The sequence below is a fragment of the Elgaria multicarinata genome, chromosome 8 (assembly GCF_023053635.1).
Source record: "Elgaria multicarinata webbii isolate HBS135686 ecotype San Diego chromosome 8, rElgMul1.1.pri, whole genome shotgun sequence".
Lineage (NCBI taxonomy): Eukaryota > Metazoa > Chordata > Lepidosauria > Squamata > Anguidae > Elgaria > Elgaria multicarinata.
Window position 1 is genome coordinate 59,894,545 of NC_086178.1, and position 21,774 is coordinate 59,916,318.

At 40.9% G+C, this 21,774-nt stretch overlaps 1 protein-coding gene across 1 annotated transcript in view; it reads right to left on the reverse strand.

Annotated features, from left to right (window-relative positions):
• CFAP43 (cilia and flagella associated protein 43) overlaps positions 1 to 21,158 on the reverse strand; it is a 54,960-nt gene extending 33,802 nt beyond the window's left edge. The window contains exons 1-10 of the mRNA XM_063133245.1: positions 20,965 to 21,158; positions 15,951 to 16,204; positions 13,275 to 13,371; positions 11,245 to 11,412; positions 10,739 to 10,889; positions 9,282 to 9,441; positions 8,172 to 8,225; positions 5,988 to 6,067; positions 4,449 to 4,580; positions 2,785 to 2,901 (exon numbers count right to left, since the gene is read on the reverse strand). Of these exons, the coding sequence (XP_062989315.1) occupies positions 2,785 to 2,901; positions 4,449 to 4,580; positions 5,988 to 6,067; positions 8,172 to 8,225; positions 9,282 to 9,441; positions 10,739 to 10,889; positions 11,245 to 11,412; positions 13,275 to 13,371; positions 15,951 to 16,204; positions 20,965 to 21,158 (1,407 nt within the window). The remainder of the gene's footprint in view (positions 1 to 2,784; positions 2,902 to 4,448; positions 4,581 to 5,987; positions 6,068 to 8,171; positions 8,226 to 9,281; positions 9,442 to 10,738; positions 10,890 to 11,244; positions 11,413 to 13,274; positions 13,372 to 15,950; positions 16,205 to 20,964) is intronic.
• Positions 21,159 to 21,774: the final 616 nt, after the last annotated feature.

Sequence of the window (21,774 nt, forward strand, 5' to 3'; positions counted from 1 at the left end):
TGACCCACAAATACTTAGAAAGGGGGGTCCAATGTTTTTTAAAAAGGGGGATGTGGAAGTGAGAAGCACAGAGTTTCCGCCCTCCACCCCCAGCAACCACTCATGACTTACCTTCCTGCATACCCATTCTTCAGGCACTTTTGTCCCATCTGGGACTCTGATATCAGACATTATCCCAAATCTGAGAAAAGCATTTAGGGAGAGGGGCGTGAGGGTGGTAAGCCACAAAAGGAAGGAGGGTTCAGCTCCCCTCATCCATGAACCCTCTTTGCTTTTATAAACAAATCCAACCACCTTTTCTATGTGATTATGGCAGCTATATATTTAAACACACTGACCGGATTCAGACAACATGATAACCAATGGAGGTTTAAATTGTCGACGGTTGCTTATTTAACCCACCATGGGTTATCGTGTTGTGTGGAGGTAGATTTTTAACCCATGGTTGGTTATTTGGCCGAAATAAGCAATGCAAATAACCAATGCTGTGCAGAGTTGGCTATCTGAACTACTGTTAGTTATCATGTTTTGTGGAGGGCACCATTGGTTATTTTGTCAGCCACAGAGTCACAAGCCAAGAGTGAAAGTGGCAGCTGTTCTAGTCCAGCTGGCAGAATAGATTTTCAGCAGTAATGGTTGATGGGATACTAGTGCAAGAACTGAGAGGGGAGAGAGGGCAGGGGATGAGTGAGACAATTCAGCATGGACTAATAGTCAACTCAACACTGATCCTAACCCACACCACAGTTGATTATCATGTTGTGTGGGGAGTATCCCCTAGATAAACAACTGTCAAGTTGATTATTACCCCACCATTGACTACCGTGTCGTCCGAACACAGCCAAAGATGTACTGCCTATCTAGTTTGCCCCTAAGACAGCTCACAATTTAGGCAAATACCTAGGGAACAATAACTAGGATGGCACAATAACTAAAGTAATAATCTAATGACATAAAAAAATGGGACAGTTGCTACTGATTTCAAATAGGAAACTCATGGGCTTAACAGTATTAGGATTGAAACCTGAAAGCTTACCACTAATACAAGATAGAGTGAGTTTGCAGATCCGGTATAAAAAGAGTTTACTCTAGTTCACAACAGTCCTTCATTATTTTGGAGATTTCCATTTTCAGAGCCATATTGGGATGGGTCTTGGAGGCACTGATTTACAGTGGCTCCATTCCTTCCTGGATGGATGGACCCAGAAGGTGGTACTGCGGGACTCCTGTTCGACTCCTTGGTTGTTGGCCTGTGGAGTCCCTCAGGGCTCTGTTTTGTCCCCCATGCTATTTAACATATACATGAAACCGTTGGGAGAGGTTATCTGGAGTTGTGGAGTGTGGTTCCACCAGTACGCTGATGACACCCAACTCTACTACTCCTTTCCACCTAATTCCAAGGAAGCAGTTTCTGTGCTAAACCGGTGTTTGTTGGCAGTAATGGATTGGATGAGGGCGAACAAATTGAAGCTTAATCCAGATAAGACAGAGGTGCTCCTGGTCAGTTGAAAGGCAGATCAGGGAATAGGGATTCAGCTTGTGTTGGATGGGGTTACACACAGTGCTTTGAAACTCTCTTCCCGGGGAAGCTAGGCTGGCTCCCTCCTTGATGGGCTTTCGGAAGCAGGCTAAAACTTTTTTGTTCCAGCAGGCCTTTGGAGAATAATCTGGCCCTCCATCTATGTTAATGTCTTATAATTTTGTTGTGTATTTTAAACGTTTATGGTGCCCCCCCATGTATGTTTTAAACTTTGTAAGGCTGCCTTGAGGCCCAGCATTGGGCAAAAGGTGGGATACAAATAAATATAATAATAATAATAATAATAATAATAATAATAATAATAATAATATTGTTCTTTAATCCAGTGACCTTAATATTATATTGTTGATGATTTACACAGGATACAATCATCCAACTTTTATTGCTACTATTATTTATTTATTTATTTATTTATTACATTTCTATACCGCCCAATAGCTAGAGCTCTCTGGGCGGTTCACAAAATTACTAAAGAAACGCATTCAATATTTTAAAGCTCTCCATCTTCACTGGTCAGCCTTAGATTTTTGTAGCATACATCTAAACCTTGGATGATATTCAGAGTATTCCAGATTAGCTTCCAACAGAAGGAAAATGACAAATATCTACCTGTAGTGATAATGGCTGCCAGTGCTTATCCTCCTCCTCCTCCTTTTATTCTAGAGGATGATGTAAACATACAGCCATTTATTTCAGAGCCTTAATTCAGATGTCGCAACAAGACATGCCCAGTGAGGGTAGTTATTCTAATTAGGCAGCTTGCAACCAGCATGAATGGAAATGGAAAATAAGCCATGATGACATTTTCCTTCCATGATCAGGTAAACCCCTCTATGTTATCTATTACTATACTTGCTCACTATTTATGCTAAGCAAAAATGTTGGACTTGCTAGGAAAATGCCTCTTCCTTCGCCAGTAGCTGTACTGAATAAGGGTAGTTACCTTCATGTCATGGTTCTTGTACACTGAAATAACAAGCCCATTAGGTGCTGGTTTGCTTAGATTCATGGAATGCCTTATCCAGTTGCTTAGATTAGAATGTTATGCAAAATAAATGGGGTAAAAATTAAAATAAAAAATAAGCTTTCAAGTCCCATTTAGAAACTAGGATTTAAGCACCTTTGCAAAGCAAAACTACAACATAGTAATGTCACCATTACTGATAATAGACACCCATAGACGGTTATAAAACTGAAAAATGTTTTTTCTCTTTTGTTATTTAAGAAAAGTAACAATTCCTTACTGCGCAGTACTTGGTTCCTGGAACAATAAAATCAGCTGCTACGAACTTGCTTATACTTGCATCCAGTAACAGGGAAACAAATTCATAGCCATTAGGATTAAAGATACAAAGTGATCCCTGTTAAATGGAAATCATAATTTATTATGGCAAGGAAAGAGAAAGTATTCAATATATATCCATATCCTTAATTATTTTAGCAAAATATATCTAACACACTGTTGGGTAACTTGTTCATCTTACGAATGTTTAGAATAGTTTGAAAACCTGGTTACCACTAATACGAACTACTTCATCTCTATAACAGTCCACATGCAATTCCACTGAAATTTATTTTCTACTTGATAATCCTGATTTACTTCTGGTATTTCATTGTATGGTAAGAAATGCTTGTGGCTATTCCCCGCAAACAACTAGGAAGTACGAAGTACCCAATGTTGAGATCTTCTCTGGAAATCTTTCTCCAGTAGTGAGGTGGGTGGCTATGAAGAAATGACCTTTTCAGGGTTGGAACTCCAGTTCTGGAACACTTTCCACAAAAAGGCTCCTCACATGTCCACATTGTTCTCTTTATTGCATAAGATGAAAACCTTTTAATTTCCCCAGGTATTTGATCTATATTCTAGGTTTTAACACTGCTTTTGTAACCAGGGTGCCCTATAAATGCTGTAAGGACACAAGCATGTATTGTTACAGTCCAGGAAGTCAGAAATAGCATTCCTAAACTGGATGTTTCACTGGGATTCTTGGATGCTCACTCAGTCTCTCAGCACTAACTAAATCCAGTTTAACACAGAATGGCTCCTTGTAAAATGTGAATCTGGAAGAGATAGAAACTGTGCCAGCAACAGCATCACAAGTAAAACATGAGAGGAATATATGAGTGTGAAGAGCATAAGAAACTTGCTAAGAGCTATTATGTCCTCTGCCATTGATTTTACTGAGAATTAGGCCCACAGTTAATTTTAGACGTATTAATTAGGAATCAATCCTAAGGGCAAGAAGCCTGAATGACAGAGCACTCTGATATTGGAGGCTCTGATCTGTCCAAAGCTTTGTTGGACTTTTGCCAGAAGAGTGGAAGGAACTGAAGTTTCTGTTTCTTCCCCTCTGCGGGGCTATTTCCACCCACTGCTTTTCTAAATTTTCCTCCATGTTGGGGGATGAGAGGGCTGTGAATTTAACAGATCCATGGCCTCTCCTACCCTGCCCACTGGTACGCCTCCAACATGTTCTCCCCCTACTCCCTGAAGTTGGAGTTCTAACTATGGGGAGGAAACCACTGTGGAGGTTTCCATGTTGGCTGGGAGGTCCGTTCTGTGCTCAGATTTTCTTCTTCAAAGTCAGAGTTCTGTCTATAGCCATAAAGAGGAGAATCTGCATAGCCCTATGGCCCCTGGTACACTCTTCTCAAGACTGTAGGATTACTCTCTTAATCTGCTGAATTTTATACCTTACACCTCATTGTTATTTCTTAGGTAGAAATTAAAATTAGAGTAAGTCAGTCACCCAGCATCATTAGATTACCATCATTTCCCACATGTACCGCATGCCCACTGACTACGTACATCCCCATGTTATAGTGATTATGGGCTTGCATGAAAGAACCACAACAAATACAAATGCCAGAAAGCTTATTGAGCAGTACTTTGGCTTGAACAATATACCTTTTCTGTTTCTACTAATAAGTAAATGTAATCAGGGGAGAAGATCAGATTTATTATAGGTTCCTCCATTTCCAAGCAATCTTCCACCTGAAAACTTGTGCCTTTGAATTTGTAACAACGCACAAAACCATCCTAGGCAAAAACAGACACACCATAAACAATATAATTAGCAGTGCAGCACCCAGAGCAGCAAGCTATCTCTAAATTATATTTTAAGAAATTTCTCCCCTACCCTGTGGTTTGTTTGTTTTTAACTCAAAGGAAGGGAATATCCAATGATAGATTTCCAGTGTCTCGTCTAGTTTGGCCCTTAGATGATATGAATACAGAACTGGCTTCTGCAACTCCAGGATTGCATTATGGGAATTCTAGGGTGACCATATGAAAAGGAGGACAGGGCTCCTGTATCTTTAACAGTTGCATAGAAAAAGGAATTTCAGCAGGTGTTATTTGCATATATGGAGAACCTCTTCATCACAACAGTTAAAGCTGCAGGAGTTATAATAGAGTGACCAGATTTAAAAGAGGGCAGGGCACCTGCAGCTTTAACTGTTGTGATGAAGAGGGAATTTCACCAGGTTCTCCATATATACAAATAGCACCTGCTGAAATTCCCTTTTCAATACAACTGTTAAAGATACAGGAGCCCTGTCCTCCTTTTCGTACGGTCACCCTAGGGAATTCTAAACCTTCTCCGCTTCATGGCTTCACATAGTGTCCAATGTCACCATGGAGATGCTGGGCAAAGCCACTTGGCAGGTGCTAGGAAGAATGGCCACTCCTCCCAGCACTGGCTGAATCCCCGGCCACCAGCATGTCGGGTCTGTGATAACAGCAGCGATTCCTCCAGGGGCCAGGGCTTTGGAGCTAAGCACCCCACCCCAGAGAAATCCAAGGGGCTGGATGTTGAGCCTCTGCAGACCAGAGGTTCTACATTACTGCTCAACTGGCTCAAAAATCTTGGGTGTCCTGGCAAATAATTTTTAATGTGTTTTAAAGCAAAGTGTACATCCCTGACTCTGCTTATAGTTACTTGTTTGCTGGTTTCTGTGTAAGCGGCACACGATAATCTCAATTACATGAATCTATATGACAGGGATCTTGGGTATAGATGAGCCACCCCTGGAGTTAGACATGGTGACATCTGGTATCATTATGTCTACTCTATAGCTAGCAATGTATGAAATCAATTTCTTCTTTGAACTGCTTAATATTTAAAGCACTAGATAAAAAATTCTCTGAATTCTTGGCATCTTTATCCCCAGAGTTATGCACTACGGTCTCTAAGAGAGTTCTCTCTGCAGTGTTTGGGGCAGGGAGTATTTCTCTCAAGTGAAAATGTCAATTAGCTAATATAGGAGCTAGACTGCCAGGGCCTGAAAGTGACAGCCTGAGCTCACTAAAAAAAACAGCCTCTTCTCTGTGGAAAGAAGTTCAGTGATACAAATACAGTGTGTGCGCAGCACCCCTCTACTATTCTTGCTCCACAAACTTGTGCCCAAGCAAGAAGCTACAAGACTCTACTGAATGGTGTCTTACACTTCCAGCTGCAAACAGTCCGTCCTTATGAAGTGCCATGGCGAGCAGGATCACATTTTGAGCTTCCATCCTTCCTTCAGCTATGGAAAGTATTCACAAAGTATGAGATCGTAAAACATTATCACTTTCATTTCATAGCCTTTATAATGAATTGCCAGCGTGTGAAAGCAGTAACCCCGCACAGTAATATGGGATAATCAGAAATTGTGTTTATTTTGTTTGTATTTAGGTAGAAATGTATATCCCACCCTTCTAGTGCCCATGCACCCCTCAGAGATGCTCACGAAAATTCAAAACCACAGTACGACATAAAAGCACACATTCAATAAAAATATAGCGGCAATCAAAACACAGTGGCAGAGACCATAGATAAAACCTTTAACCAAAACAAACACATAACAGGGAAAAGTCTGCAGGAATAGAAATGTTTTTGTCAAGTGGTGAAAGACTTTGAGATTGGGGGCCACCCTTACTGCACAGGGCAAGGAATTCCACAATATTGGTGCAGCCACCAATACTGGCCATTTCCCACCCACCCTCTTATCAGATAACAATGTACATGAAGAATAATATTCTATATGATCCCCCAAAGTGGTAGCAAAGGCTTCACAGGAGTGCTAGTCTTCTGAGACAAGGACCACCATAGCTAAACCATGGATGGGCAGAAACTAAGAAGGTTATTTCTGTAAACTGTCCTGGGGGAGGCTCTGCCCTGAAAGGCGACCAAGAAACATTTTAAATAAAGATAGAACTCCAGATTTGGACTTCAATTCTCAGAAGCTCCTGCCAAAACATCTGGAGATATGCTTGTGGCCCACACTTGCACTAATGTATCCTGGGTCAGCACAAAATAAACCATACCTATCTGGTTATCCCATATGGGCCATAAAATTTCTATATTAATTTGGAATTGCATATCAAATAGGAATACGTGCTTATCCAAAGAGAAAGTTCAGAGAGCCCTGTATCCAATCTGTTTCATAGCAATAGAGAAATTGCATTCATAAGTGACAGCACTATATATATATATTTCCACCTAAAAGTATGTTCAGGCTTCCAGAGGACTCAGCTATTATTATTATTATTATTATTATTATTATTATTATTATTATTATTTATTTATATAGCACCATCAATGTACATGGTGCTGTACAGAGTAAAACAGTAAATAGCAAGACCCTGCCGCATAGGCTTACAATCTAATAAAATCATAGTAAAACAATAAGGAGGAGAAGAGAATGCCAACAGGTACAGGGAAGGGTAAGCAGGGTAGTAATGAGTCTAGTACAACTGTCTTTTGGATGCCCTTACTGCTGGAACCTTGAGTTGAATGGTCCAGGGAGCATGAGAAGAACAAAGTAAAAGGGGAGCTCTAACTTTTCCTTAAAGCCAAAAGGGTAGTTTCACTTTATCACATAAAACATAAACATTAATAATGGGGCCCAATCAAAGGTGCCCAATCCTGATCCTGATCCATTTTGTGCAGCTGTATTCAGGAGTTATTTATATTCTCTCCTGGTGCACTTTTGCATGAAACCAATCAGGATTTGGACCTTTTAATTGCCATTTTTACTCCACTATTTGAATCTGCATTTTCCTTTTGATAACACATGAAAGTCACAGAGGGTTGGAAAGAGTTAAAGGTAGGGATCTTGCCCACTATTCCAGATCCCAAACAACTGTTCTTACCCTGCCCATCTTCAATGATAACTGTGTGGCATATACCCAAGTGCTAAGTCATAGCCCTTCTCTCCTAGGCCAGATCTACACCAAGCAGGATATAGCACTATGAAAGCAGTATATGGTATATGTCAATGGGCCCCAGCAGTTGTCAGTGTACTTCAATACTGCTATAAAGCAGTAGTGTGGCTCCTGCCTCTTATATTCTGCTTTCATGCTGCTTTCATAGTGCTATATCCTGCTTGGTGTAGGTCTGGCCCTAGCTAGTTAATCCCCCCCACCCCAAACTGCTTCTCTTGTATATTGGCTGAGATCTCCAATTATACTGCGTGCACTGGAGAGTTTTCTAATGAAACCACCAAATCTGACATCACCCCATTATTTCATATGGGCCTCTGACAATTTGTGTCCTACCAGAGAGCAATACATATGAAGAATACTGTTACAATCCCCCCAAATGGGAGATGCTTTCTGCAAAGGCAATTAGTATTAAAAAAGAGATACCGTCCGCTTTCATGGAACTGTGTGACAACGATCGAAAAGTTGCCCGTTTCTTCGCTGGAAAGGAAAGGAAAATGTGTCAGTTGTGACCTACATAATTTATTGACAACTCTGCTAGAGCCAGGTGTGATCTAAATTAAAAGAGACAAAGGCTTTACATTACGCCACTCTACTTGTAGCTGTAAAGCAATTCATGCAATGGAGAATCTGAATGTGCTTGTTTACTGAAATTCCTGTTGCCACTTCAGACACTGAAGTTTGTAATAATCTTCTACACATCATGGAGCACTGGTTTGGGGACTGTATACTCCTACCATTACTTGCGTATGGAAGGAATGCGTGACCGAGGCATATGCACAGATAGATGTGCAACTGACCAGGTTTCCACCTTTCTCCCAGCTAATTTTGAAGATGGAGTTTGTTTACTATTAACGTAATGCCTGTGTCTGAATAATGTCAACAGCCACATGGAAGTACTTACTGGAATACTTTTACACATTAGTTAATAATAATAAATATTAAGTTTTTAAGGAACTGTTCAGTTTAGCAGAACCTTAGGAAAAATGGTGACACAGTGAAAAGAGCACTGCTTGTGAAGGTTATGAGTTCAAGGTCTCACACCGCATGGCTATATACACTAACTGAGGAATTGGATTTTCTTGTTCGGGGAAATCAAGTGCTGCCCAGTACCGAGCTGGCAATATAACTCTCCTGCATTTCAGAGAAAGTATATCTTAACAATGCCATCTCAATCAGACATTCCATTTCAGTTTTCCAGAGCTAAGGAGGGTTGTGAGGGAGTCAAGATCACAGCAACCTCACGGTTCAAAAGTCCACTCTTAAACAGTTTCCCTTTAAAGAAAAGAAGCGGCAGCAACAAATGGGATTTGTGCCTTTGGCATGCATGTCTTGTAAATAATTAAACAGGCCTATATATGAGTGCGAATGGAACAGGCGGATATTCCAGGTTCAGGTGGTCCTGAAGAAAAAGAATCACATGAGGTCTAAACCACCATGCAGAGGCAGCTCCCTTCTCACCTATGTCAATGGTGTCCTATTCCCAGTGATTTAAAAAAGGCTTGGGACAATCTTTGGCTTCATACTAATTCTCACCTTTAGCATCTGGTGAAAGCTTTTGATTGACAGTAACAGTTTTGAATGTGTCGGCAGGAATTTTCAAGAGATATCCTTCTTCACAGCCCATATAGAGATCAGAGGTTGGCGTCCAGCAATGGACAGTAGGGTGAACACAGGGTTGAATATCATCTTTAGGCTTCGATTTAAAAAATAATAATATTCAAGGAATTACTGTTACAAAAGTCAATATACACAAACTGCAGACCGTTCCTCAATCTGATGTTTATCGAATATCTGGTAAGGAACTGTGTACCATAAAAACCATAATCGAGACTACTGAGAGTGCGTTTACACATACTTATTAATGCAGGACTAATTACCCCTGGGATTGTAGAACTGAAGAGAAGTACAGTCTGGCCCAATTCATCAGCCAGGGGACTAATGGCCACTGACAGTTTGCATTCTTTGCCTCCTGGTAAGAACATCAAGGCAAGGAGAAGTTAACATAGTTCCATCATTGGCCGGAGGAGGAGTTGCAGTGAGCTTGCTTCCCCCGTCTGCTGCCAAACAGAACACTCTGCTCCAACTGCCAATTGCCCTGGGTTTCAGAGCCAAAGAGAAGCACATTCTGGATGAATCCATAGGCCACGGGATCAAGGACTGTTGGATTGTGTGGGTTTGGGGTTTGTAGGTCTGTGTGTGTATTACTGCAATCTACTATAAGCAGCCTTGAAGATCTTTAATTGAAAGGTGGGTTCTAGATCTTTTAAGTAAATAAATACATTACTGACAGTGAACTTAGCAACTTACTAAAGGCACTGAGCTGTGGCCCCTCTTCACAGGGCTTTGGATGTTAAATTACTCTGTTGATGCCTAATCACTGCTGAACCTTCCAGCATTACATTTAGAAGTGGGCCCATTACAGCAGGAGTATCTCCAGTGCTAAACAGAGTGCCAAAACACCTTAGAAGGCCAGATGTATGAGTATCTTTGTAAAGTTTTCCACCTGCACTGGAGATGGTTGTTTGGCATGAATTATCTGGAATTAGGCCACCTTGAGACCCAGTATTGGTCAAAAGGCAGGATACAAATAAATATAATAATAATAATAATAATAATAATAATAATAAGAAGAAGAAGAAGAAGAAGAAGAAGAAGAAGAAGAAGAAGAAGAAGAAGTCGGCTATAAAGCATAATCATCATTCTTGAATTTATTTTATTTTTTCTGCCCCCTTCTCAGTTCAGGCATTTTTTTCAAACAACAGTAATTAAAAAAGAAGAGTGACACCCAAACGCCTAAGAACTTGTGCATTACATCTTCAGTACTGACTGAAAACATCCACATTTTGCTGAGAAAAGTGCTCATTGTTCTGTGCCAATCTGCACTGGCTCTTAGGTAAAAGTTGTGCTGTCTTACAATATCACTACAGTGCAGGGTCACTGCAATGCAGCAGTTCTTCACTACAAAGAGTTATACCCACAGCAGAACTAACCTTAAATGTTTCTGCTTCATTCCCTATTAGGCCAGCAATGGCTGAATTGGGCAGCACAGGACCAAAATAAGGGTCAGTGACATTAGGATGGGAGAAGAAGCTGTTTTGTTCATCTGTTAAAGATCCGTCTTCACCAGGAAGCTTGACTGGCCTGAAGGAATGAGAAAAATAGCATGGAAGAAGAAGGGCTTTTGGAAAACATGGGCTAAATATAGGAACATTGGCTTTAAAAAATAGGGAATCATGAGGGTTGCTTCATGGTATTTTTACAGCATGCTTGGTAATATGCAAATAACAGCTCCCATACATTTTCCATCGCGAGATATGGATTATGCAGCTGATACACATAATAGTAGCCCATTCTGTAGATCGCCACCAGAAAACATGCTCCAAAGGGTGTTATAAAAAGAGTGGCACATACGAGCTAACATAAAAACGAACCTCTCTCCATGAAAAAATATATAACAGATATGAAACATGACTAACTTTCTAATACCCTCACTTACTTTGACTTTAAAATGTGCTCTTCGTTATTTCTTTCAATAATCCAAATAGTAACAGAAGTCCCGTTACACAAACACAACTGGTGCCAGCTCATAGGATTAAAACTCATTGCAGACACTTCTACCCCTGCCAGTGACTGACTACACAAGAGAACTTTCTTGTGCCAGTCCCTAATTGAAAGTGAAAGAGAGAAAATATTAATTTGGTGTTTGAAAAAATTCAAATGTTTCGTCAATTTTTATTCTGTCACTCCAAACAAACTTGAGCCAGCTTAAAATAATGAAAACTATAAAACAGCCCCTGCCACCAGATAAAAATCCAAAACAATTCAAGCATTTAAAAAAAGGATCAGGTCAGGCCAAAGATGCCTGCTGGAACTGATAAGCTTGGTTTTAGATGGCTTTCTTAAAACTAACAGGGAAGTGAGCTGATACACCACCTCAGGCAACTTATTTCAGAATTTCAGGGCTATGGCTGAGAAGGCCAATCTAAAAATACGAATGTTGTAAACTGGCAATTCTTATCTGCAGTTTTCCACAGTATGTGATGAAAAAAGTTGCTGAGGCCATCAGAGGGAAGGGAAGTGGCAGCTGGACACCTCTCCATCATGCCTGGATCCAGATCCAGCTGAGAGCCCCTCCCTCCTGCTACCAACTGTAGCTACTGAGGCCATCAGAGGGAAATGAAGTGGCAGTCAGGCATCCCCCCATCATGCCTTAATCTGTATGAGCCTATTAAAGAGAGAGGGAAAGGAAGCAGCTGCTAAACTTTGCAACTAAGAATCTAGTACCTAAATTTGCATTTCCCCCCTCCTCCCTCCCAATCCCCTTTGCTTTTGTGTCATGTTTTTTTAAGATTGTAAGCCTGTGGGCAGGGACTGTCTTAAGAAATATTTTTGTAAGCCACCTTGAAAGCCTTTTTTGGCTAAGGGGCGGGATAAATAAATAAATAAATGTTCTAGAAGTGATAGAAGACTGCTAGCAGTGGTTGTTTGCAGTGGATATCATTTGGACTTCCAAGCGGGGTTTTTTTAAAATTTCAGCTTAGTCAATTTAACCTGAAATTTTCAGGCAAGAGTAATTTGAAGGCAATCACTTGGAGTAAGTGTATAGAAACACAACATTCACACAAAGTGGTAAGCCTGAATTCTTCAGAATCATGACTTAGCCTTCATGAGCAAGAACCCTTGTCTATACTGCCCAATCGCTCTCGGCTCCTCCTATAAGTGGGAGCGCTAAACTAACTAGGAATGTACCAGTGAAGAAAAGCTTAGCATTGCAAACACCATATTATTCAGTTCTGGAAGCCAACTCCAAATCCTTACTTCAAACTCTGGCATGTTAGAGGAGAGAGAAGGCAGGAGTCCTGGTTCAGTCATAACCAGGAACATGGAATTATCTCTATATAAGCTTTTCCATCCTGGAAAATGGAATTATCTACATTTCAACGACATGGAACATGCCTTACTGCACAATCTTAAGCATCCTTGCTCAGACTTCCTGTTGAACTTAATGGGATGTACTTCCTATGCACATTTACTTGAGACTGTAAGCTACATTGAACTTATTTCTGGAACTTATTTGGAGTAGACATGCCTAGAATTGTGCTTATATTCTTTTCTATATCTCGTAATCCATACACTATTTGTATATTTTATAAACACCATATTTTTTGTATGGAACTTATGCAATGTTCTTTTTTATACTTTCCTGGGTAGTTTAGCCACTTTCACTTGCAGAACGAGACAAGCGGGCGCCAATAGGCAGCGGACATTAGCAAACTTGATCGTGAACAATACATCAGGATCCTGAAGTATTTTGGCGTACTATTTTGTATGACATTGAGTGAATGTGTGCAGGCTACATATGAGTGAATAGGTGTTTATGAGCTTTATATATGCAGCAACAAAGTAGTAAAAGAAACATTATTTTGTGTGAAGTGCAAAATTAACTATAAATAGCTAGGGACCTATTTTAAGACAAATTAAGAAATATATCCCTGCCCATATTCAAACAATGTGTCCAACACTTACCATATTGAAAGGGAAAATTCTGGGAGTGAGGAGTAACTGGCTAGGTAAGGACTTGCATAACTGAATGCGAGCAAGCTGTAGTCCAGGCTGGCTTGTCCTAAAATATAAAACAGCACGGATTTTATATCTCTGCATGCTTCATGCCATAAACTGGGTGTTTTATTTCATTCCCTATCAAACTGTTATGCTGGGCAGTCTCATTGTCTTTCAATGGAGAGTTATCATGACTCTGTGGACAATTCTTTTTCAACTTTTACATCCTGAAAGGATAGCAGCAGGCAGTATCCAACTGCTCCTACCCAACCGCTACTTTTTGCTCCCAAGACAGACAACTACAGCCAAATATCACATCCAGGCCAAGGCAGATACGTGCTGCCTCTTATACATCCTTTTTAAGGAACCATTTTATCCCTTGCAATTCTGCTTGATATAAATGATTGGAACATTCTCAGCATTGCTCTCCTATCCTCGCAAAGAGGAAGGTGGTAACTTCCAGACTATTGCAGATGTAGGCTGTGGAGAACAATTTTCTTTTGTCTGATCATTACACAACAATTCACAGAAGAGGATTTAAAAGGCAGTAATCAGGATTGTTACAGAAGAATGTGAAAGCTTTACCATATCTCCTGTTAGTAACCTACATAACTAAGATAACACTACTCTGGACAATCCTATGCATTATTAGACAGATATAAGTCCCAATGAGATGAATGGGGTTTACTCCCATGTAAACATGCACAGGATTTGAGTCTGACTATAAGCCAACAGGAAGCTTAGAAAATATGTATAAGGGCATGGATTGGAGAAGGGGTTTTTAAACTCTTTCTCCAACTTGAAGAGGCCCCTGGAAACTGTTCTTTGGAGAAGACACTGCTACCTGTTTTAGACACACACACACAGCAGCTAACAAAAGCTTATATATGTGTGAGAGATTTCAGCCACAGAAATGACATGACAAATAGGTTAAACTTTCCCCAGTGCCATGCTCCTGATCCAAACCCCCACTCCCACCATGACTACATTTAACCAAAGAAAATCAATCATGGATCTCCTAAATCACATCTTACCTGTCCAGAGCTTTCTCAACTACTCTTTAAAAATTAGCAAACTTACTTTTTAAAAATTAGTGAATCTAGAAGACAGCAACATTTGTATTTTGAGCTGGTGAACTATTACTCCATTTCAATGACATGGAACATGTCTAAGAACACAGTCTCAAGCATCTTTGCTCATTAGTCCCATTGAATTCAATGGGGCTTACTTTCTCTGCACACTTGAAAGTATAATCTCCACTGAACTTATTTCTGTAACTTAATTTGGAGTAGACCCTAGAACTTTTGCTTATATTCTATTTTATATTTTGTAATACATTCACTATTTGTATATGTTATAATTATCATCTTTTGTGTATGGAATTTTTTCACTGTTCTTGTTTACCTACCCTGAAAACACTAATAAACAATAATTTATGAAGCTTGCCTAGCTTCATTCTTTTTAGATTTTGAATAACTGTGAAGAGATTTTTTATTTCAACTGGCTTTAGGGTGATACTATCTGCAGATAAATGCGGTTGATCTGAATCTTGACTTTTATGGCATTATTATTTTTCATTTCTTATTTTATTTTAGTATATGTTATACAGACTGCCATTCAACTTGAGTATCTTGTTTGGTAGAAAGCTAAGCAATTTTATAAATAAATAAGTTAATAAAACACTTGTAAATAAAATAAAAATGACTAGCAACAAAACACTAAAGAATGCATGTAAGTCTCCTGCTTAGCTGCCAGGATTGTCAACTGAAGTGAGTGACAGGCATCCTTGAGGATGTATTTATTTCTCAGGCAAGCCTCCACATCAGTTTCTTACTTTCAGAACTATGGTCTGCACCTCAAGGAGAGATAGCAAGGCCATTTGTGAGGTCCAAAAGTGTAGATACGTTTAATGGATTAATAAAAGACTACATCCTATTTTCAAGGTATTAGTGAATCATCGTTAAAGTTCCACATTAAGACTGCAGTAATATACCCATTTACCTGGAAATTCAATGGGACTTTTTTCTGAGTAGATATGCATATGATTGTGCTGTAAATTTATTTATTTCAGAGACTTTCATCACTACCCTTTCACTGAAGAGTATCAGAATGTCATGATTTCAGACACTTTCCCTTGACATTAAATTCCTTCTCATTCAGAAATAACCCAAGCCGTTATCACTCTTCGAATAAAAACAATTGCTCCAACTTTTTGCACAGGACATAAAACGTAGGCCCAAGTTAGCTAGTAAGAAGGTCTCTTTATGTTAGTTTCATTATATGTTTTAGTGACTGGTGATGATTTTTTTAAAAAAAAAAATTGCAAAACCACATTGCCTCAGGACAGCTTACAAAATATTTAAAGTAATTATCAATAACAATCAAAGCATAGCAGATAATTAAAAAATATAGTCACTAAAACCATAAGTCCATAAAAGCAAGAGAGCAGAAACATAAAAAAAAGTTGACATGCAGTGAAATCCTAAGCATGTTTATTAAGAGGTAAGTCCCATATAACTTATTAGAGGTTTACTAGGGATTACTAGCAGCTTACTCCCTAACCCTTAAAATAATAGTCACACCCACACTCCTGCTGAAATTAAAATGTCTTCTCTAATTTCAGGAGGGTAAGGATAGAGATACCTTTTAATTTGGCCACTTTCTTCAGTCCTGGGAAATTGTGGATATAGATTGTAGGATGCAGCTGCCGATCAGAAAAGGCAACAACATTCTGGTTTGCATTCACTGCAAAGGCTCCTATATTTCCATGCTGACACCGCAAGATTGACCTGTCCTTTGTGTCGATATTAATAAAAATGATGTAATTGCCACAAGGATAACAGATAGTCCGGTTGTTGACAAATCCAATGTTCCTCTTGGGGAATCCCTGCACCCACCTTGGGAGAACAAAAAAGTCAGGGTTATATGGCATTTAAAAAGAAATACGGTTATTTTTCAGCATAGAGTCTGACATAAAACAACATTTCCACTGAGCAAAGTCATTGCAGTTTGTGTTCTGTGACTACACACTACACATTTAGCTAGAAAAGTGTTTGATAAAGGGTACTGTAATGCTTGACCTCAATTCATATTGAATGAATGAATGAACCTATGAGAGATGGAATTCTTTTTGGACTTTAATAATATATTTAGTTCAACATCATCGTCATCATCATGAAAATGACATACTTCTATGAATGAAAAACTTCCTCTGTTGTTATCAATACCGAGTCACATTTATCATTTAAATGGATGTTCAACTCATCTTATCGTTAACCATTCTGACACAGTAAAAAAAAAAGTTAACCAACTAGATCCATTAAAAGCCAACACAGATACCACTTTCCTGATGCACATATACCCAGGTTGATAAAAAGGCATCTCATACATGCATTTTTTATTTGACTTGATTTGCAGATCTAAAAACTCTTCCTGCATCTACACTCATGAAGTGCATGACTGGCTTGAAGGACAGCTGCATGTAAAATACAGAATTACAAGATGGGCAATACTGATTCTGGATTAACTAAAGCACAGACACAAAAAGAATGATCATGGGAAAGGCTTTGGGGAGGTGGAGGGAATATTTTAGAGATTTGCTCTATGGAGAAAATAATTGACCCTCCCTTACTACAAGTGGGTGGGCTTTATAGGCTTGGGAAGGATGGGACTTACTAAGTAAATACACAGAGGAGCAACCAGTGGTGCAGCTATTGTCCGAGTTCAGGATCAAAGTCCAGCACCCCACAGCGCAAGCACCATCAAATCACCACCCAGAGAATGGCAGCTAATGGGGGCAGCAGCAAACAGGCCCAGTATCAGCACCAGGCCCAGGGGCTGATGCTAGTGGTCAATGCAGTAACCTTTCTTCCTTTTTTTAGAACAACAACACACACAACATTTTTTTAAAAGTTGACATCACCCAGCCCAGCACACACATTCTTACCAAAGTTCATCTTTTATATATATTTTTATTTAAAAAAATAGGTCATCCTTTTCTAAAACAAAATGACATTGGCTCCCCAGTAAATGTGTTTAGTATCAGGGTTGCAGAAGCAGACTCCCATTTTATTCCCGCAGTCAGGGTGGTGTTGATTTAATGTGAGTTTAAAACGAGGATCTGCACATGCTCAGAGTATCCGTTTTTTTTATCAGGGTTGGCAAACAACTTTGCTCTAACGTATGAGGAATTTAGAAGCAGTTGTAAAACAGTGAGTGTGTGTGTGTGTGAAGAAGATAAATGTTAGTGTGAGCTTCAGAAATGAAGTAATATACACGGCAGGGTCTAAAATCACCTAGTGGCACCACTGGGAGAAAGGGTCTTGGGGAAGGCGCGTCTCGGAAACAGTAAATGCCTGGGCAGGCGCCCCCACCCCACCGCAGCCTCTCCAACGCCACCCCCAATCCCTTCGCACCTTACTTCCACCTCAGCTTTGTGCGAAGAAGATGCCGGGCGTCGACCGGCCCCCTTCCCAACTTCCATGGTACCCGCCGTGTTGCCGAATCCTCCTCCAGCAGACGAGCCGTTTACAACCGTCTCCTAGCAACCCCTGGCAGTCCCGGTCATTGGCTAAAGCGGAGCTCTCCTCCGCCCCGCTGTTGGCGTTTCATGTCACGTGCTCTAAGCGGGGCGGGCGGAGCTATTTTAAAAGCCAACGCAGAATAGAAGCGGCTTTTGTGCTTCTGACTTGCTTCCACCGTGTTAAAGTGGGCAAACAGTCGTCGTCGGTTCTCGGTCTTTCCCCACACACACACCCCACCCCCGGCTCCTAGAAGGAGACAAGCGTCTTTACATGCAGCGGCCTTAAAGTTATTTTAATACGTTCAAGCGGGATATAAATGATAAAAGCTGCATGTTCACATGAAGGTTAGGGTTGCACACTTACTTATAGGGAAGCCTCATTGAGCTCAGGCTGGCGAAACGAGGAATCTATTCGTAAAATGTTCTGGCTGCAATCCTGTTCGCACTTACCTGAGACTAAGCACCATTGAAGACAGTGGGACTACTTTCTGAACAGACATGTGTGTAAGCCTATACTTCGAGGCTTGTATAGGCTTACACACGTCTGCTCAGAAGGTAGTCCCACTGTCTTCAATGGTGCTTAGTCTCAGGTAAGTGCGAACAGGATTGCAGCCAGAACTATTCTGACTGGTGCATAGCCAGCACATTTTGCTTCCAGGTTGGTATTGTTTGTTACAGAGCAAATAAGATTCGTCCCCCAAATAGCTCATTTATTGCAATTGCTGTATGGAATAGAATTGTGCTACTGTCAGAAGCATTTATGGAATATTTTTCTTATATAGTTATTAGTGAAAAGTGACACAATTCTCTCCCCCTCCCCAAGTTATCATAAATGTTGAAAAGCTCTTAAAAATATTATTTTAAGACAGCACTCATTCCCCCTCCATACAGCTGCATTATAGGAGCAACCCCCCCCCCCCCGCAACTCTTTTTTTCTCCAAAAGTATGAAAAGCAGAGGCCCTCTCCACCACAGATGGGGAACTTCCAGCCCACAGATCAATTTGGCCACTAGGCTGGCCCATCCAGCCTGTGGGACTTTAGCTGAGTTCCTTCCCCAAGCTACGACCCTTCAGGGCCAGGAATAGGAATCCCCACCATAGGCATGTCCAGCACATCCCCGCCATAGGCATGTCCAGCACATTTCATTAGGGTGTGCACCCAAAGATTTTTTTTTAAAAAAAGATGAACATTTATTGAATACTCAGTCATAAATGTCATTTTTATTCATTTATTTATTAATCACTATAGACACGGCTGCCCTACTCCACGTTTGGCTTGGCTGACTGGGGGTGGGTGGGAACGAGATGCTCCTCAAGCCCCAGCATTGGTGGGGCTTTGTGGTGACACTGGCCTTTTCATTCCTGCTGTTGGGAGCAATGAAGTCAGCATGCTAATCCACCTGTTTTAAGTCTTCTCAGTGACACAATAAGTGATAGACATTGTATATATTCTTTCTTTCTTTCTTTCTTTAAATAGTTCAAGCCAGGCATGCACAGGCGTCTGTTACCAAGGAGCTGGATCACCTTTTGGCTTGCTAGGCAAGTGCAATGCCCTCCTCCAATTATGCTTCTTTTCATGTGCCATTGTGCCCTAGGACAAGTTGGCTAAGCTATAATTACTTCAAGTAAATAGTGAACTGGCAATAAAGAGATTGCAAAGCAACATGCTGAATACTGGAGAGCTTCTGAATATGAAAAGCAAGTACCAAAACTCTGACATGTCTGTGTCAATTTTCAAGTATAACTTGAAGTCATGAAGAGTGTGTGTGGTAAAATCTTTCATGCTCAGGACAAGCCTTAGCCTTTTCACTGCAGAAGAGGTGACGGGTGCAATGCTATGCATGTTTAGACAGAAAAAAATCCTCCAACTCCCAGCATGCCACAGCAAGGTCTGCTGGGATGACCATATGAAAAGGAGGACAGTGCTCCTGTATCTTTAACAGTTGCATAGAAAAAAGGATTTCAGCAGGTGTCATTTGTATGCATGCAGCACCTGGTGAAATTCCCTCTTCATCACAACAGCCCTGATATCTTTTGTATCTGGTCACTCTAGTATAGCTCTGCAGCTTTAAATGTAGTGGTGAAGAGGGAATTTCACCAGGTGCTGCATGCATAAAATAACTCCTGCTGAAATTCCCTTTTCTAAACAACTGTTAAAGATACGGGATCCCTGTCCTCCTTTTCATATGGTCACCCATAACATTGTGCCCTAAGTAATCTACACACACACCGCACCCCAGTCATCTGGTGGTAGTACAGGCAAATAGTCCAAGAGAGCACCAGACATGCACGTATCCTAAAGTGCTTGCTCTGAGGTGGTGTCATCTTGGCCACCCTCTGATCTGAAAGTTCTGTCCTCTAATCCCAAAGTGGTTGTGCTTCTTCAGTGATGAAAGGCATTTTTCACATGTGCAGAGACAATTTCCTCTTCTTGACACTTGATAGGACTTGAGCCCCTTCAAGTCTTTCCAGACCTTATATCAGGTCCAGAATCTCATGCCCAGGGGCCAAATCCAGCCCATCCTGGGGTCTCAAGTCACCTCCCTAGGATTCCACAGATGGCAACTCCCTCTTTCTCCCTGGTTTTTGTGCAGTTTTTCAAAATATGCTTTGGTCCCAACCCACCATGCAGCTCCCCAAGGGTTCTCCCAAATTGGTCTGAAAGGGGTAGAACATCCCTGGTTTATATTTTGTTCAATTTAAGGGCTGGGTGTTGTTATAGCTGCTGTAAGCAGATCTGGTGGGTGGGGGAAGGAGCAAGAAACATAACCAGCGGCAAATGTGAGTACATGCTTTTGCAACTTTATTATATGTGTAGCAACCGTCAGTAAGCACAGTGATCCATTCAAATAAAGCCTGCTGTTTCTGAAACATTTAGAAACATGAAAGATAGACTTCCTTTGTAATCTAATGCACAAATTTAAACAGAAACAAGAAAAACACATTTCAAAAGTTCTGAAAGCCACATAGCATCCTTGAAGATTAGCAAAAAAAACAAAATATGTGTCTTGACGAGGGGAAAGCCCCAGGATAAATCCGCAGTGGTGCTAGGTCACTTATATGATGCAGCAGCCATTGCAGAGGCATTCCAGGGCATCTCCCTGAAGCTCCGGTTTAAAAAAGTCAGGGACTTACCCCAACTTTTTGCTGTGAGCAAGGCGCTGATGCGCATTTGCCATCTGTTGCCTTGCCCCGGTATTGCGCTGGAGGTGTGTCCCAGCCAGTAGCGACCCCTGATTGGTCACCATCGCTGCACAGGAGGAGGGCGAAGGAGGGGGCAGACCAGTTAGCTGAATGGCTGCTGGAATGCCTCCGCACTTCTCCGGCATGGCAGGACACCCACAATTTTTTTAAAAAACAACAACAACACGGGGGACATGTGGATGTGCCCATGCAGTGACACCACTGTGCCTCTCCAGTGTGGAAGGAGGACACCCATGCTGGCAAAGTGCATAAATGCAAAAAGGTAAAAAACCCAACTTTTTTTATATAAAAAAGTGGGGGATGCCCGGACACACCATGGCGACTGTGCATGACTCGTAGTTGCGTGGCGGTGCATGGGCACGGTGGGTCCTTGGGCTGCAAACCCCACACTTCCGCTCCTTGCTGTAGAGACAACCAGCAGGAGTGCAAGTGCGGGATAGCGGGGGCTCGAGGCGCAAATGTGACATATAGACACCCCCCTAGGATCTTTATACATCAAGATGCTGAGTCACTACTGCTGAAGATTAAGACACACTGTTGAAAAGAGAAGCTTGTAGAACCAAGCAGAGGGCAGCTATGAAGTGAATGTGTTCCCTGCCATTGCAATCACAATACTTCTATAAATTCACTGGCTTTTATCAATACTTTTAGTTGTGAAGTTTTTATTATATGTATTGTATTGTTTTTAGTGCTATTGATATTTTTATTGCTTTTTCTGTAAATCAGTTTGTGAGAAGACTT